This window comes from Ovis canadensis, chromosome 7 (genome assembly GCF_042477335.2).
Source record: "Ovis canadensis isolate MfBH-ARS-UI-01 breed Bighorn chromosome 7, ARS-UI_OviCan_v2, whole genome shotgun sequence".
Lineage (NCBI taxonomy): Eukaryota > Metazoa > Chordata > Mammalia > Artiodactyla > Bovidae > Ovis > Ovis canadensis.
This window is the reverse complement of record NC_091251.1, coordinates 19,491,148-19,505,883: the sequence shown is the minus strand read 5'-3', so window position 1 is coordinate 19,505,883 and position 14,736 is coordinate 19,491,148. Positions and strand designations below refer to the sequence as shown.

The 14,736-nt window shown below is 35.9% G+C and overlaps 1 protein-coding gene across 2 annotated transcripts in view; it reads right to left on the bottom strand.

The window, feature by feature from the left end:
- The window catches only part of POLK (DNA polymerase kappa), an 84,985-nt gene that overhangs the window by 16,424 nt on the left and 53,825 nt on the right, over positions 1-14,736 (bottom strand). For both annotated transcript variants that reach the window (XM_069595333.1, XM_069595332.1), the window contains exons 4-6: positions 9,490-9,642; positions 5,529-5,660; positions 2,928-3,081 (exon numbers count right to left, since the gene is read on the bottom strand). In XM_069595333.1, the coding sequence (XP_069451434.1) occupies positions 2,928-3,081; positions 5,529-5,660; positions 9,490-9,642 (439 nt within the window). The remainder of the gene's footprint in view (positions 1-2,927; positions 3,082-5,528; positions 5,661-9,489; positions 9,643-14,736) is intronic.

The window sequence follows — 14,736 nt, the reverse complement described above, 5'->3', positions numbered from 1 at the left end:
TTTAAAAATTGTGTTTTTCATGAATTTAAACTGTGAAATACATTTAAATCTATACCAATGTCCTCAGGAACAAATCCATGAACTTTACTTTCTGGGCTTAATGGAGAAGAAATCGGTTTAAGTGTAAAATTTATAAAAACAAGATTAACAATAGAGCTTTCTGAGCCATTCCATAATTCTTTTTTATTTTTGGTGGCCCCAAGTGGCTTGTGGGATCTCAGTTCCCAGATCAGGGATTGAACCTGGGGCATAGCGGCCAAAGCACTGAATCCTAACCAAGAGTCCACCTGGGAACTCCCTCCAGCTCATAATTTCATTTACACATAAACGTTTTCCAAATTAAGGTACATACAGAAGCAAAGATTAAATTCTTAGTTCCAAGGCACATACAAATGTATTATACTTAAAAAATGAAGCTGGTTTTTCAGAAAGAGTTTACAGATAACGCAAATAATATGACAGACCCCTGATTAGTATCAAATTTTAAAATATTAATATGAATTAAGTCACAGATATTTTCCAAATCTGAATTCCCAGGCCACTACAAAATAAGCCTTATTTTCAAATTATACATTAGCTGTTATTTATGTACTTCAGTTCATTTTCCATTATCCGGTTTTAAAATACAGAGCAATTCTGAGGGGATTAAGACTGTGGCACAGTTGAAATGGCCTCTACCTGGACCCTTTTCCCCACCTAGATGTGTGGAAGTCAAGGTAAAGAGCTATGGCAAACCTGCAGGTCGAGTAAGGAATGTTCACAGCCCCCTTCTGCAGCCCCTTCTGCATGCTTCATACCCAAGCTATTGCCACAGCATCCTCACGTGAGGCACTGACTATGGAGCTCTACGACAGAAAGCAAAGCCTGCCGTTTTCAGGCTCTTTGTTCAGTCACTGCTGAATGGTGCAGTTACCTTTTCAATCTGTCTACTTCTCTGTGAGGCCTGGCTCTGCAACCAGCCACTGAAGTGGTTTCTCATTTGCTTTCTGAAAGAAATATCTTTTAAGCCCCATAACTGAGGTGATCAAAGTGAAAAATTAAGGTTTCTGATAATCTGAAATACTAGATTAAGGATCCCATCTGGATGCCAAGTGCTAAAAAGTATTCAGTACTGTATTTTAGTTTTTTATATTGGCTAGCATCATCCAGATTTATAAGAGAGAATAAACATAAAATTATTATTATTATTTTATTTCTATATAGACATGGTAGTTAATAATACTTTTCCAAAACTGCACCTTTTAGAAAAGGGGCAAACAACAGAAAAATGCCTTGGACTTTAGAGGAAGCTATGTCAACCACCTTCTATGACTCCAATTCACTGTTGAAAGCTTCTCTTGGCATAACGTGAAATCAGATACACCTGAAAGTCCACAGGGACTTAGATATGAAAAAAAAAGGAAAGTATTTAAATTGCCTAAGAATATGAAATATATGAAGAGGAAAGTACATAAATATTAAGAATGACAGGTATTAAAAATTCACATCCTCATAATGAGTTTGGATGTACAGTAAATGAAAAGAACATTAGTAGGGAATGAAAACACTTATCTTAGCCCCAATATAATTTTTTATAACTTATTGTGAAAGTAATTGTTATAGGGTCTTCTCAGGTGGCACAGTGGTAAAGAATAAGCCTGCCAATGCAGGAGATGCAAGAGATGCAAGTTTGATCCTTGGGTCGGAAGGTCCCCTGGAGTAGGAAATAGCAACTCAGCCTAGTATTCTTGTCTGGAAAATGCCACGGACAGAGGAGCATGGCAGGCTACAGCCCGTGGGGTTACAAAGAGTCAGACACAACTGAGCATGGCACGCCAAGAATATAGGAGACACTCGCAGAGTGATTCAGTGTAACTGTGGATATTTCATGGTTCCCCGCCTTTCTCTTGCGAAAGTTAAGGAACAGAGTACGATTTTAAGCAATCTCAGGCTTTGTGTGTCACTTCCCCAAACAAGTTCTACTAAGAGCAAAACACCTTTTGCTTCAAGACTCTACGTCCAGAAACTGTTTACTGCTTATATTGTTTAATGTTTCCCTTAAAGAGAGAGACCTTAGAGCTCTAAGCAAGGTGATAAAATTATGATTTGATGTCCATATTAAATCTGCTCCTAAGATGTGAGCCCCAAACCATGGCAGACTGTCCCCTCTGAAGCAGGTAATGACTTGTGCACATGAAACGTGGCTGTGGGTTTCAGGCAAACCCTCTGTTTCTACCTTTGCATCCAGGTGAACTTTGCCCAGGGGTCCAGGGCAGCGCTGGCATTTGAAGTAATCCCACCTCAGACAGAGAGTTGACAGAGTACATCATATCTGCGTGTTTTTTGGCATTGTTTTGGATAGATGATAAGGGTCCCATTTGAAAAAACCCTTAGGGTCATAAAACTTCTGTTTCATTATATAGAAAAAGAGTTAAAATAAGGTCTAAGGCAAAGAAGGGACTTGGAGAATCATTAATTTTGGCAGGGTTAAAAACAGTAATCACAGTAACCAGATTATGGAAAATCTATGTAATAAAGGGGAAAAAAATCCCATTCAATGTTTTAGTATGTTTGAGACAAATTTTTTTTAAGTGTATTTTCTATTATTAACAGCTACAACCAAAGGCTACCTTAAACAGAGAACCTCCTCAGATTCAATGCAATCCAACCCTCAGTTAAGTTAGATCTTAGGAAAAAAAACCTGCTATGAAACTACTTCGGGTAGGGACTCTGCACACTCAAAGTCTAGAGATTTAAGAATTTCATTTGGTTTAAAAGTGACATTCCACACATTTATCTCAGAAATCCCACTGGTATATTTAAGTTTCTGATTTTCATTTTTAATACTTTTTCATAATAAAGCTACATCTAGTCCTACATCTATGCCTGCTAACTGGTTAATCCAAAGGATTTTTTTAAAAGTCTGACCATTCTAATAAATTGCTTACCGTTTTCTAGAGAGTTCCCTGCTGTGATGAAATACTTCCTTTTGTCCTCAGGCCAATTTTTTCTTTCCTCTAAATGCTTTGTTATATTCAGGTAGGCTTCATCAAGACTCATGGCCATAAAATTGGGATCATAATCAGTAAGGATTTCCTTAACCTTCAAAAGGAACATGTTTAATATCATTCTGATAGGCAGAGAAAAAGTTAGGCAACATAATTTTATAGCAGGTCAAAAGCTGAAGTGGGAACAACAGGATCTTGCTCTCCTTTTATGACCTTTTTTGTTCATTTTAAAAAGGAATAATCTTACATGAAGGTACTATGTTGCTTTAGAAAGTAGTTCTACTTCAATTAATTATATCTATAAAACTTCATTCAATAATATATGTATCCATTCAGAAAACAAAACAGCTATCAGGATTTAGAATGGAAAAGATGACAAAAATATAGTGTTAAGTCTATGACTATATTAAATGATGGGGAAAAGTCTGGAGTTGCACTTTGGAATAAAAGAAATATGTAAAGACATCAGAATCTGCATGATTCCAGAAATTCCTTTTATAGAAGATAATTTTATTATATGAAACTATGAAGTTTTTTAACCACTGAAGTATTAGCTGAAATTAAAGGAAATGGTTGCCAAAATAATATATATATTAGAAAAACATATTTGCTGAAATATGTAATGTTTCATCTAGTGTTTTAAAGCTGTCTGTGTTATCATGAGAAAATTTTTTTAGATGTTTTATTAAAAGAAAGCTTTTTTGCTTAATATAACTGAATCAAAGGTAATTTTAGAAAATGTGACAAAAAATTTGGCCAAGCTCTACTCAGAAAGCACCTTAATTAGCTTTGTTCTTATAGAAGAAATCATTTTTACAATGTGCTCAGATGGAATCTTTCTCGTGAAAATGGAACTGGAAAGTCAGTAGTTGGCAGCCAACTAAGATGATTCTGAATGAGAAGTGCTCTCTGGAGACAATGAGTACTCACTCACTTCCTTTACATAAGATACTTCTTCAAGAACAAAAATAGACAGGCTCCAGTAAAAATGAAGTACTGAGGCTTGTAGAAGAACAGTTACAGCAACTCCATTCTTTTGGATAAAACAAAAATGGCTTTTTCTTAAACTTTTAAACAAGCCATAAATATTAATGCATTTGTTGTCAGTGAATCTGCACTATAGTTCATTTACAGATAAGAACACACTTGTCATCCGCAAATAAACTAGTTAGATCCTGATCAAATTTGAAGACAGATTTCTCTAACTTATGTACATGACGAAAGGGAACTAAAACAATTTGGCTCTCATTGTTACGCTGTTAGGAGTTTTACTGACTTAAAGCAGAACTTAAAAGTCTTTGAAGGATTTTCAAACTTATTAGTATTAAAAGCCTAGGTGGCTCAGTGGTAAAGAATCCTCATGCTAATGCAGGAGACGTAGGTTCGATCCCTGGGTCAGAAAGATTTTCTGGAGAAAGAAATGGTAACCCACTCCAGTATTCTGGCCTGGGACATCCTACGGGCAGATAAGCCGGGCGGGCTACAGTCTATGGGGTTGCATAAGTGTCAGACAGGACTCAGCAACAACAACAACAGATACACGCTAACCCGTGTGAAGGTGCCTCCCCTTCCCTACCACCTTTGCAGAGGCAGGCAGCAAGGCACTTGCTTCCACAGACTGGTTTTTGAAAGAATTGTTAAAAACTTAAAAAAAATTGGGGTGGAATACCATTTTAATTTGGGGGAGTTTTCATTTCTAGGGGAAATGAGGTGGAACACAAATAAGAAGAGTGAATCTAAAGACAGTTTACATGACTAAATGGTAATAAGTGAGAGACTGGAGTTTTTAAGTGTTTCAATTCAGACAGCAGTCTTTAACACAGTGCATTTTGCCACAGTAGTCTAAACATATTTTGACACTGCACACTAAAATTTCAATTTCTGACTCAAGTTTTAGCACTGGCAAGGACAGTTTTTCATATATCACACTTTAGGCAATTTTCATGAATAACCAAATCTCTATTTTTCAGAGATCCTCTTCAAAGCAACAGACTATTCCCCTTTTTCTTTGATTATGGTTTTCGGGATATTAAATGCTCATAAGCACCTTCACTAGATTATGGGGCCAGGAGAGCAGCTAATCAAAATAAGTTAATTTTGTCACTGTTAAGAAACATTGATACAAAATTTACTCAGAAAACAGCTTGGAATTAATGTTATGGGATTAAGTCTGTAGATTATGAACATAAGGTGACTCTAGAGGAAAATGCACATTGCACATTAACAGAAAAATAGCTAAAGTTAATTTAGGTTATAATTATGGTAATGCAGGGTTTTCTGGGGAGATAAGAATTTTCCATGCAGATGAGAAAACACATGGAAAAGCAAAAAAACAAGAAACAAAAGCTGGGAAATAGAAGGGTATAGTCTGGACATATATGCAGCTCAATATTCGATACATAAGCTGAGGAAGTGGTAGAAGCGAGACTTAGAGGGGTAAGCTAAGCATAGATTCTGCTGTGCTATGGTATTTGGACCTGTCTCTCTATATGACGCGAAATCAACAAGAGGCTATAAGTAGGAATGAGATAGCAGACTTACCTCTCTACTCACAGCTTGGTATTTGTCAAAGTTTGGGGGCACTATAATAAGCTGTGGGCAGAGTCTTTTAGCAATAAATCCTGGCATGGCTGCACGGACACCAAATCTCCTTGCGTGGTAGTTTGAAGTAGCCTGAAAGAAAGCGGACCATGAGGGGAAAAACATTCAAACCAAAATTGCCATATTGATTGCTGCTTTCAAAAGAAACACATTACTGATAGGCATTTTCAATTCAAAGACATTTCTTTTATAGGCCACTGTCTCAAATCAAGCTTTTGCCTTCGTCATATCATGGTATAGTACCACGACCCTCTCCCACTGCTGTCTCATATTTATAACGTGACATGAGGTAAAAAGCAAGACTGTGCTATTAAAAAAGGTTCTCTTACATTTCAAGTAACTAAACTTCATTGGCTTTAATGAATATATGTAACACAGTACATATAAATGTTTAGATGATAGAGGGAGATGTTACATGAAAGTTATAGTAGTATAAAGCTATATATGGAAGTCACAGAAAGTAAAAAAGTATCTCAAGTAATAGTATAGTATAATAGTATGGATTTAGAATTTGCTCTGTTTGGGATTTGGGAAATTTTTCATCTACAAAAAATGAAATATATGGTCTAATATATGGTCAGTTAAATTAAGTCTCGAACATGAAACGATTAAAGCACAAAAGAACTTTTAAAATTAAGCTTTATTTCTTAAGGCTGGAATACCTCTTTTGGTGAACACATTTTAACTAGGAGATGGTACTTAACAATTATGAGAGTAAACAGGAAAACATTACTTATTAAATCCTGCTGATGAAAATACCTGGCAACAATCTAGGCTAATGTGGTATGCCACAGTACCATTTAGAAAAAATTAATCACAAATGGAATCCTTGGAATCTAAAGTGAAAATTCAAAGAATGTAAAACAAAATCTACCAAATGAAAGGGTAGTTCAGAAATGATCATATAAATTTGCCATTTATAGTTTTCAAGTGGCATTTAAAAAATCTTGATAGTAATCAAAACTATGCTAATCCTGGGTCAACATTCTGGAATAGAAAATGCAGACAGCACTTGGAAGACGAACCAATGCTTTAAATATTAATATGGAGAAACCTATTGGGATTGATATTAAAAAAGCTAGATCTACAGTAGAGTAGAAAAACAATTTTATATATGACGCCCTTTAACCTTTAGGTTTGTGGGGGATTGTAAATCACAGTCACAATCTTTCACAGTTCCTCCTGTCAAAAGGTGGGTTCTAGTTCCTCTTACCAAGAGACTAGTGTTGTGACTTGCTTTGACCAAAGGCATGTGAGGGAGTGACATTATATGAGTCCTGAAACTGAGGCATAAAGAAGTCTGCAGCGTCCGCCTTTGCTTTTGTGGGGTCCAGCAACTATGTGAAGATCTCATGTTAGATTACAGAGATCTCATTACCAGGATTTAATAAGACCATGTGGAGGAGAAAGCACCATGTGGAGGGGAAAGCCCATAGCTGGAGGGACATTAGTGAAGCTATTTGGGATCCTTCAGCTCCAGGTAAAGTCCTACCTAACCCCAAGTGGGATAAACAAACCCTCCCCATTGTACTCTGCTCAAATTACAGAATCATGAGCCCAGATGAATGTTCACTAAGTACTAAAGAGGTTCATGTGCATAATTTCACATAAAAACATGGTGATATGTATTCTTAATAACATTGAATATACTTTTTTTCAAGTATTAGTTGATGATCTGTAGGAAAGGCGAGTATACTTTCCTACAAAGATTATTTTAGAACCAGGACTGTCAGTTGCCTAAATACTTGTGGGAGCAGAGATAATGAACAAACAGACTGTAGTTTCATAATGAAATAACAACTCAGGAATCATGTTAATAGCTATCGAAGGCATTGAAAAGAGTTAGAACAAGGAAGAACCTTCCTTATTTCTCTTGCGTGTTTTTTTTTTTTTTAAACCAAACTCATCTATTTCAGTTGCTATTTCTAATTCCCAACACATTTTTGGCTACACACAGCTATCCTGGTCACTTTCACCTGCGATGGTGAGGGTGGCAATAAGGAAAAGCCACACAGTAACAGAAAGGCAAGGGTTTCAAGTCACGGAAAGAACTATTTAGTTACAGTACTTATATTAATAAAACATGTTACTCCAAAACTGGTGTTGGTAAACTTTTTCTGTAAATGTTCAAACACCTTAGGCTTTGCAGATCATATGGTCTCTGCGGCAATTACCAACTCTGCTCTTTTAATGAAACAATAATAAATGAGTGGGTGTGACAGTGCTCCAATAAAAAATTTAAAATTTTTATTGGAGTAGGTGCCACGGTGGTAAAGAATCCGCCTGCCAATGCAGGAGGCACAAGAGATGTGGGTTTAATCCCTGGATTGGGAAGATCCCCTGGAGTAGGAAATGGCAACCCGCTCCAGTACTCTAACTTGGAAAATTCCGTCTACACAGTCCATGGGGTCGCAGAGTCGGACACAACTGAGCCCCTAAGCACACACATACAGTTGATTTACGTTGCTGTATTCAATAAAATTTTATTTACAAAATAAGGCAGCAGGCTGGATTTGGCCTATAGGCCATTATTTGCAAATTTCTGCTTTAGAATAACATTTCTTTTTCTTTATTTTTCAATTCTCTTTAACTAGAACAGTTACTTAAGCAAAATATAATTTGCAACAGAAAGATAAAATGTCACTCTATCATTTACCAGGTTTGTAACATTTTCTTGAGAAATCTGTATTTAGGTCAGGAAGCAACAGTTAGAACTGGACATGGAACAACAGACTGGTTCTAAATAGGAAAAGGAGTACGTCAAGGCTGTACATTGTCACCTGCTTATTTAACTTATATGCAGAGTACATCATGAGAAACGCTGGGCTGGAAGAAACACAAGCTGGAATCAAGATTGCCGGGAGAAATATCAATAACCTCAGGTATGCAGATGACACCACCCTTATGGCAGAAAGTGAAGAAAAACTAAAGAGCCTCTTGATAAAAGTGAAAAAAGAGAGTGAAAAAGTTGGCTTAAAGCTCAACATTTAGAAAACAAAGACCACGGCATCCAGTCCCATCACTTCATGGGAAATACACGGGGAAACAGTGGAAATAGTATCAGACTTTATATCTTTGGGCTCCAAAATCACTGCAGATGGTGACTGCAGCCATGAAATTAAAGACACTTACTCCTTGGAAGGAAAGTTATGACCAACCTAGATAGCATATTAAAAAGCAGAAAAATTACTTTGCCAACAAAGGTCTCTCTAATCAAGGCTGTGGTTATTCCAGTAGTCATGTATGGATGGGAGCGTTGGACTATAAAGAAAGCTGAGCACCAAAAAATTGATGCTTTTGAACTGTGGTGTTGGAGAAGACTCTTGAGAGTCCCTTGGACTGCAAGGAGATCCAACCAGTCCATCCTAAAGGAAATCACTCCTGAATATTCATTGGAAGGACTGATGCTGAAGCTGAAACTCCAGTACTCTCTCTGGCCACCTGATGGGAAGAAATGACTCACTGGAAAAACCCCTGATGCTGGGAAAGATTGAGAGCGGGAAGAGAAGGGGACGACAGAGGATGAGGTGTTTGGATAGCATCACTGACTCAATGGACATAAGTTCGAGTAAACTCCAGGAGTTGGTGATGAACAGGGAGGCCTGGTACGCTACAGGCCATGGGGTTGCAAAGAGTTGGACATAACTGAACTGAATTCATAACACTGGGAACATTATAAAACACTTCTTTGAATTTGTCTTCTTATCTGTCAAATGGAAAGAAAAATGTGTACCTCAAGTGATGTTGAAAGGATTCAGTAAGTGAATACCTATAAAACACCTAGAAAAATATTCTGATAGAACTGGTAGAACTTAATAAGGTCTTTTCCCTTCATGAACTGATTACTTGAATATGAATATGTCATGAAACTTCTTTTTTGTCTCCAATCTTACCTACTTACCAGCATACTCATTGATCCTACAGCAATGGGTTTATCCTTCAGCTCTGGATTGTCCCTCATTTCTACAGCTGCGTAGAAAGCATCCATGTCAATGTGCACTATGGTACTGTTCAGATCCCGGCTCTGTTCCAATTCCATTGCAAATCTGTCAACCTCAATTTTTAAACAGTTAACACATTTTAGGAATATAATATCGAAATACCAGTAATCCTAACACTAACCTTTTTTTCCCCCACTTCACTTGCGGGATCTTAGTTTCCTGACCAGGGATTGAACCCAGGCCCATGGCAGTGAAAGCACCAAGTGCTAACTGCTGGACTGCCAGGGAAGTCCCAACACTAATCTTATTTTTAGTAGGTGTCTGTTTGTCTCTGTCCATCCATCTGGCCAGCCACTCATCTATCCATTCCCATACCTATCTATGTATATTTGATTATTGTTTATTAAGATTGGTAATGGCTTTTATTTCCACGAGGATAGGCAGTCTGTTCTCAAATATCATTCCCTACCAACTCTTTCATTTTTCAATACCCACAGGTACATAATAGGTACTTAATAAATATTTACTGAATGAATAAAGCATTCCAACTGCTTATATATCAAATAATTCTACTGCTTTATAAATTTGGAAAACTTACTGTAACTAAAAGCTTCTGTTTAGGTAAAATAAACAATTTCTATTTGACTCATAATATTAATGTCTTAAAATACTAAGAAAGGAAATGCACAATAAACGATTATACTTCTTTGGCATATGATGTTTATGTTGAATAGTACTGTACAACTGATTGTCTTAAGGCATGATGTAAACATTTCCTCTGTAGAATTGCTATTTTAAGGCTAAAATTTGATAATTGGTAGTCTATTTGAATCAAAATCGAAAATTTAATCTATGATTTATTCTTTCATGAAATTTCAACAATAACAATGAGAAATTTTGATGTTTAAACAATTTTGTTTCTTTGAGAAAAACAGTTAGACTGATAAGAAAGAAGAAAGAGAAATGAAAGAAATAACCAAAGTAGGGCAGTGAGAAAGGGCTTATGTAGCAAACATACCCATTCCCAAGTGTTCCGTTTTTGTGGCATCTACTGTGCAGGCTGAAAAAGCTAAATATACAATATTCTAGCTTCCTCTGCAGCTGAGGGTGGCTATGTGACCATTTTAATCTAGTAACATATAAGGAAGTCAGTAAGGCCATTAAGTAAAATCATGAAGAGGAGAGGGAAGAAAGCTACTGAATGAAACAGAATACATGAAGAGTGTGGAGGTGTGTCTGGCACATGGTGCAAGTTTAACAAATGCAAGTTTAACTCATAAAAGATCACTGGAAAACTTCACAACGTAGCAATAAAAAATTAAGAGAAGAGCAGCCAGAAATAAGCAAGTGGGGTGAGCTCTGAATGAGATGTGACAATCCCTAGACTAGGTTTTCTAAAAGGTGGAGACTTTCAGGCGGGTATAATGGAGCCTTTCCCCTTGTTTGACTTCTTGTTTTCATTCTGCAGAAATTTTCTTTTCAAGGTCTTCTTTCTTAATGTTACAGTGACACTAGTTAACTCCTAGGTTACAAGTTAAAACTGTAACTCCTTTATCCTTCAATTAAAAATCATTTTAGAAAAAGTAAAACCAAAACCAAACAAGCAAACAAAAAAAACCTTGAGAAAACAAAAAACTGCAAGTCCTCTTTTGTAAACAATCACTCTGATTCATATTTGTCTCCAATAGCCACAGTGAGGCTTTCTAGAGGATCCAACGTTGCTTAGCCTAAAACTCACTGAAAAACCTAGCTGCTCTGTGTCTTCTTCAGGCTGTTCCTCTGCGTACAATGCCCTTCCTAGTTCTGACACCAACCCTTCAAGGATCGACTCAGACATCCGTCAATCACAACTGGATCTCTGTCCTCTGTGCCACAGAATTCAATGTTCCCTTATTTGTTTTCTTGCTCTTATTATGGCACTTACTGTACTAGATTCTAAATTGTGAGTTCCATCAGGAGAAAGACCTTATCTGCTTTAAAAATTTTTCCCCATTGGGAGATTAAAAGGTACAAACCTCCAGTTACAGAATAAATGAGTCATGACAATGAAATGTACAACATGGGGAATAATATTATAATAATGACTTTGTATGATGATAGACGGTAACTATAGACTTACCATGGTGATCATTTTGTAACAGAGAAATCAAAACACTATGTTGTACACCTGAAACTAACACAGTGTTACAGGTCAACTGATCTACCTCAGTTAAAAAAAAAGATGAATAAGATTTGGGCTCTAAGGTACAGTATGATGGCTAATAGCTAACAATACTCTACTGATTCGTGAAAGTTTCTTAGAATGTAAATCTTAAAGGTTAGCAACGTGAAAATAAAGAATGGCAACTATACAAATAAATTCCTCATAAAAGAGAAAGGGAAGAGAGACTTATACACCCATTTATATTTATCAGTATAAATTTTATTCTTTTATATATGGATATGATTTAGCATTGAACAAAATATATATATGCTTATTACATACATATAATTTATATGTATATCTTATTTAAAAGGAGAAAACAGTATTTGTAGAAAAAGTTTGGAGAAGGCTGATTTCATGCAGTGAGACACTACATCTAATAAATAGAACTTTTTAACATTATTCCAATTTATCATCCAGATTTAAAATAAATATTTCTTCCAGTACTTCAATTTTAAAATAGAGAATAACATCCCGACATTAAAAAGATGTAAACAAATCATGGAGACTAATAAAAACAAGGGTAGATTAACCCAGAAAATGTGCCTAAGAATTGAGTCGACTGAGTATAAGGGAGCAGCATCTGAAATATCTTAACACAGAAACACTGAAAAGGAAGAAGACAACAAATAGAAAGCAAGCCAAATGGGGGGAAAAAAACACCTCTCCGTAGACTCATAAGTTAATGCTCTGACAGTTTCTTTAACAATCTATTGTCTTTCTGTGCTTACAGCAAGTGTACAGTTGCCAAAAGGAAACCTCGCCACTGAATGACTCACACATTCCACTTTCCTTTACTAGCCCTCATTGGTCACCCTTGTCTGAACTCTTTTCTTCTACATCTACCAAATGCACACCACTGCTTTTTTCCAGTTTCATCTGCTGAAATCCTCATTCATAGTTTCCTTCCCTCCATTTCTCCTTCGGAAAGACTTCCAAGTCTCCTCTCTCTTGCTACAGTTCAGAGCCAGTGTGTGTCACAGTGGGTAAGGGCTTTGTTTGGGTCTCAGGCCTGCCACTTACTAGTTAAATGACAGTGGGCAACTCAACCCCTCTCATTTTTACTTTATTTGTAAAGAGGGACTGGTGTGCTACAGTCCATGGAGTCACAAAGAGTCAGACACGACTGAGTGACTGAACTGAACTGAAGGAGAGACTAAACCAATTTCAAAAGATGGAAGGAATTAAAACAGATACCCATGTAATGCACTTATCTAGGGATATGGTAAGGGCTTAGTGATATTACCTATAGTTTTTAAGGTAGAAATGATATTTGTTGATTATATTATATGTAATATGCAAAATGCTTAGGTTAACTCACCTACTGGTCAAATTAATTGAGAGGATACTTACTATCCCCATTTTATATATGAAGCTAAAGCTGAGGAAGATTATGTAATTTGCTCTAAGTCATAGAACTGGTAAATGTTAGAACTAAACCTGGAAATCAGGTTTCTCTAAAGCCTATATTCTTTCCATTATATCATGATACTTCCCTAAAACAAAATTTTTTTAAAGGTATTTAACACTGAAATAAGCTCAAACAGAGTTCTAGTGGCATATTTTATATCCATATTATATCTTATTTACATTTAAAAAATTACTTTTAAAAGATTTAGGAGATTACTTCAGAAATACTGGTTTTTCATTTTCTTAACTTAGTATTAACCTAAAAATTGTGGAATAAATCCAAGTTCTCCAAATCAACCGTTAAAGTGGTCAAAATGCACTGATTTACTCAGTAGTTGGCATTTAATATAACACAGATGCTTATCTATTCAATCCAAGAGCCCAAGTTACAATAAGATGCTTTGACAGCTACAAAAATGATTATGCTTTTAAGAAGTTTAATGAGGATGGGATTGGGTAGGGATACTTAGAGAGGTTCTGAAGAAACATCAGGTGAATTTATGCCTTCAGAGCTTACTTATTACATATAATAAAATATCTATTACATATAATAAAATATAGTAAAATAAAATATTATTTGTAAATTTCATTACTTCAAAACAGAAACACGTTTTCCATGAAAACCTGTTCTTTCAGATCTTCCAGCCTCCTTAGGATTTCCTCAATCCCCTCCCACTGATATAACTTCTTTTAAAGGAAGCTCAAAAACGGAAACAATTTTACAATCAACAAAAAACACACTTCCTGCCATTTCCTTTGTAAAAGATGTCACAGAGCCTCCCATGGAATAGTCAAGTAAAACCGTTAACAAAATGGGAAGTTCTGCTACACAGTGTAAGGGATTCTCTATTTCTTCAGATTATTAGCATATTAAGGATATGAGTTTTAAAAGCAGTATAAACAGCAAGACGTTGCTATGCCACTCCTATGTATTACATCTTTAAAACTTTATTAAAGATATTTGTAGGCTATAAATAAAAAAGAGTTCCAGAAACTAAACTGCCTAAGGAGTAATATCAACTTAAAAACAATGTTACTTTGGACGGGGTGGAATTTCTTTTCAACGTGATGAAATAATGCTTAATCTTGTATGAAAAAAACAATGGATGAAAAGAAAATGTTTTTCTAAAGAAGAGTGGTGAGGGGTAGTATTAAACTGTGTTATTATCATTCAATAAATAAAACTATGGTACATATTAGAAAAATCTTTATAAGTGACAGACAAAAAGTATTTATTATATGATAAGATCTATAAATGAGGAGAAATAAACTCTAGAAATGTGAGCAAAGAATATTGCTTTGGACTGCTAGTTGAACCCTGAAATCTATTCTCTTCCTTCCATAGTAATAGATTTTTAGCTGAACATATGGCTACCCACTTAAGAGAATATATTTGATAGCTTCTCTTGTACTTAGGTGTGGCCATGAAACTCAAATGTGAGTTAAGGTAACACGCTTAACTTCTCTTTCACCTGCTTAATAGCAAATTACTTTCCTTCAATTAAGTTTTCTCCTTTTCTTTCTTTCAATGTATAACAGAACCTGAGTCTCTAAATTACTATGGTGATCAGAACCACCAGAGCAGCTGGGACTA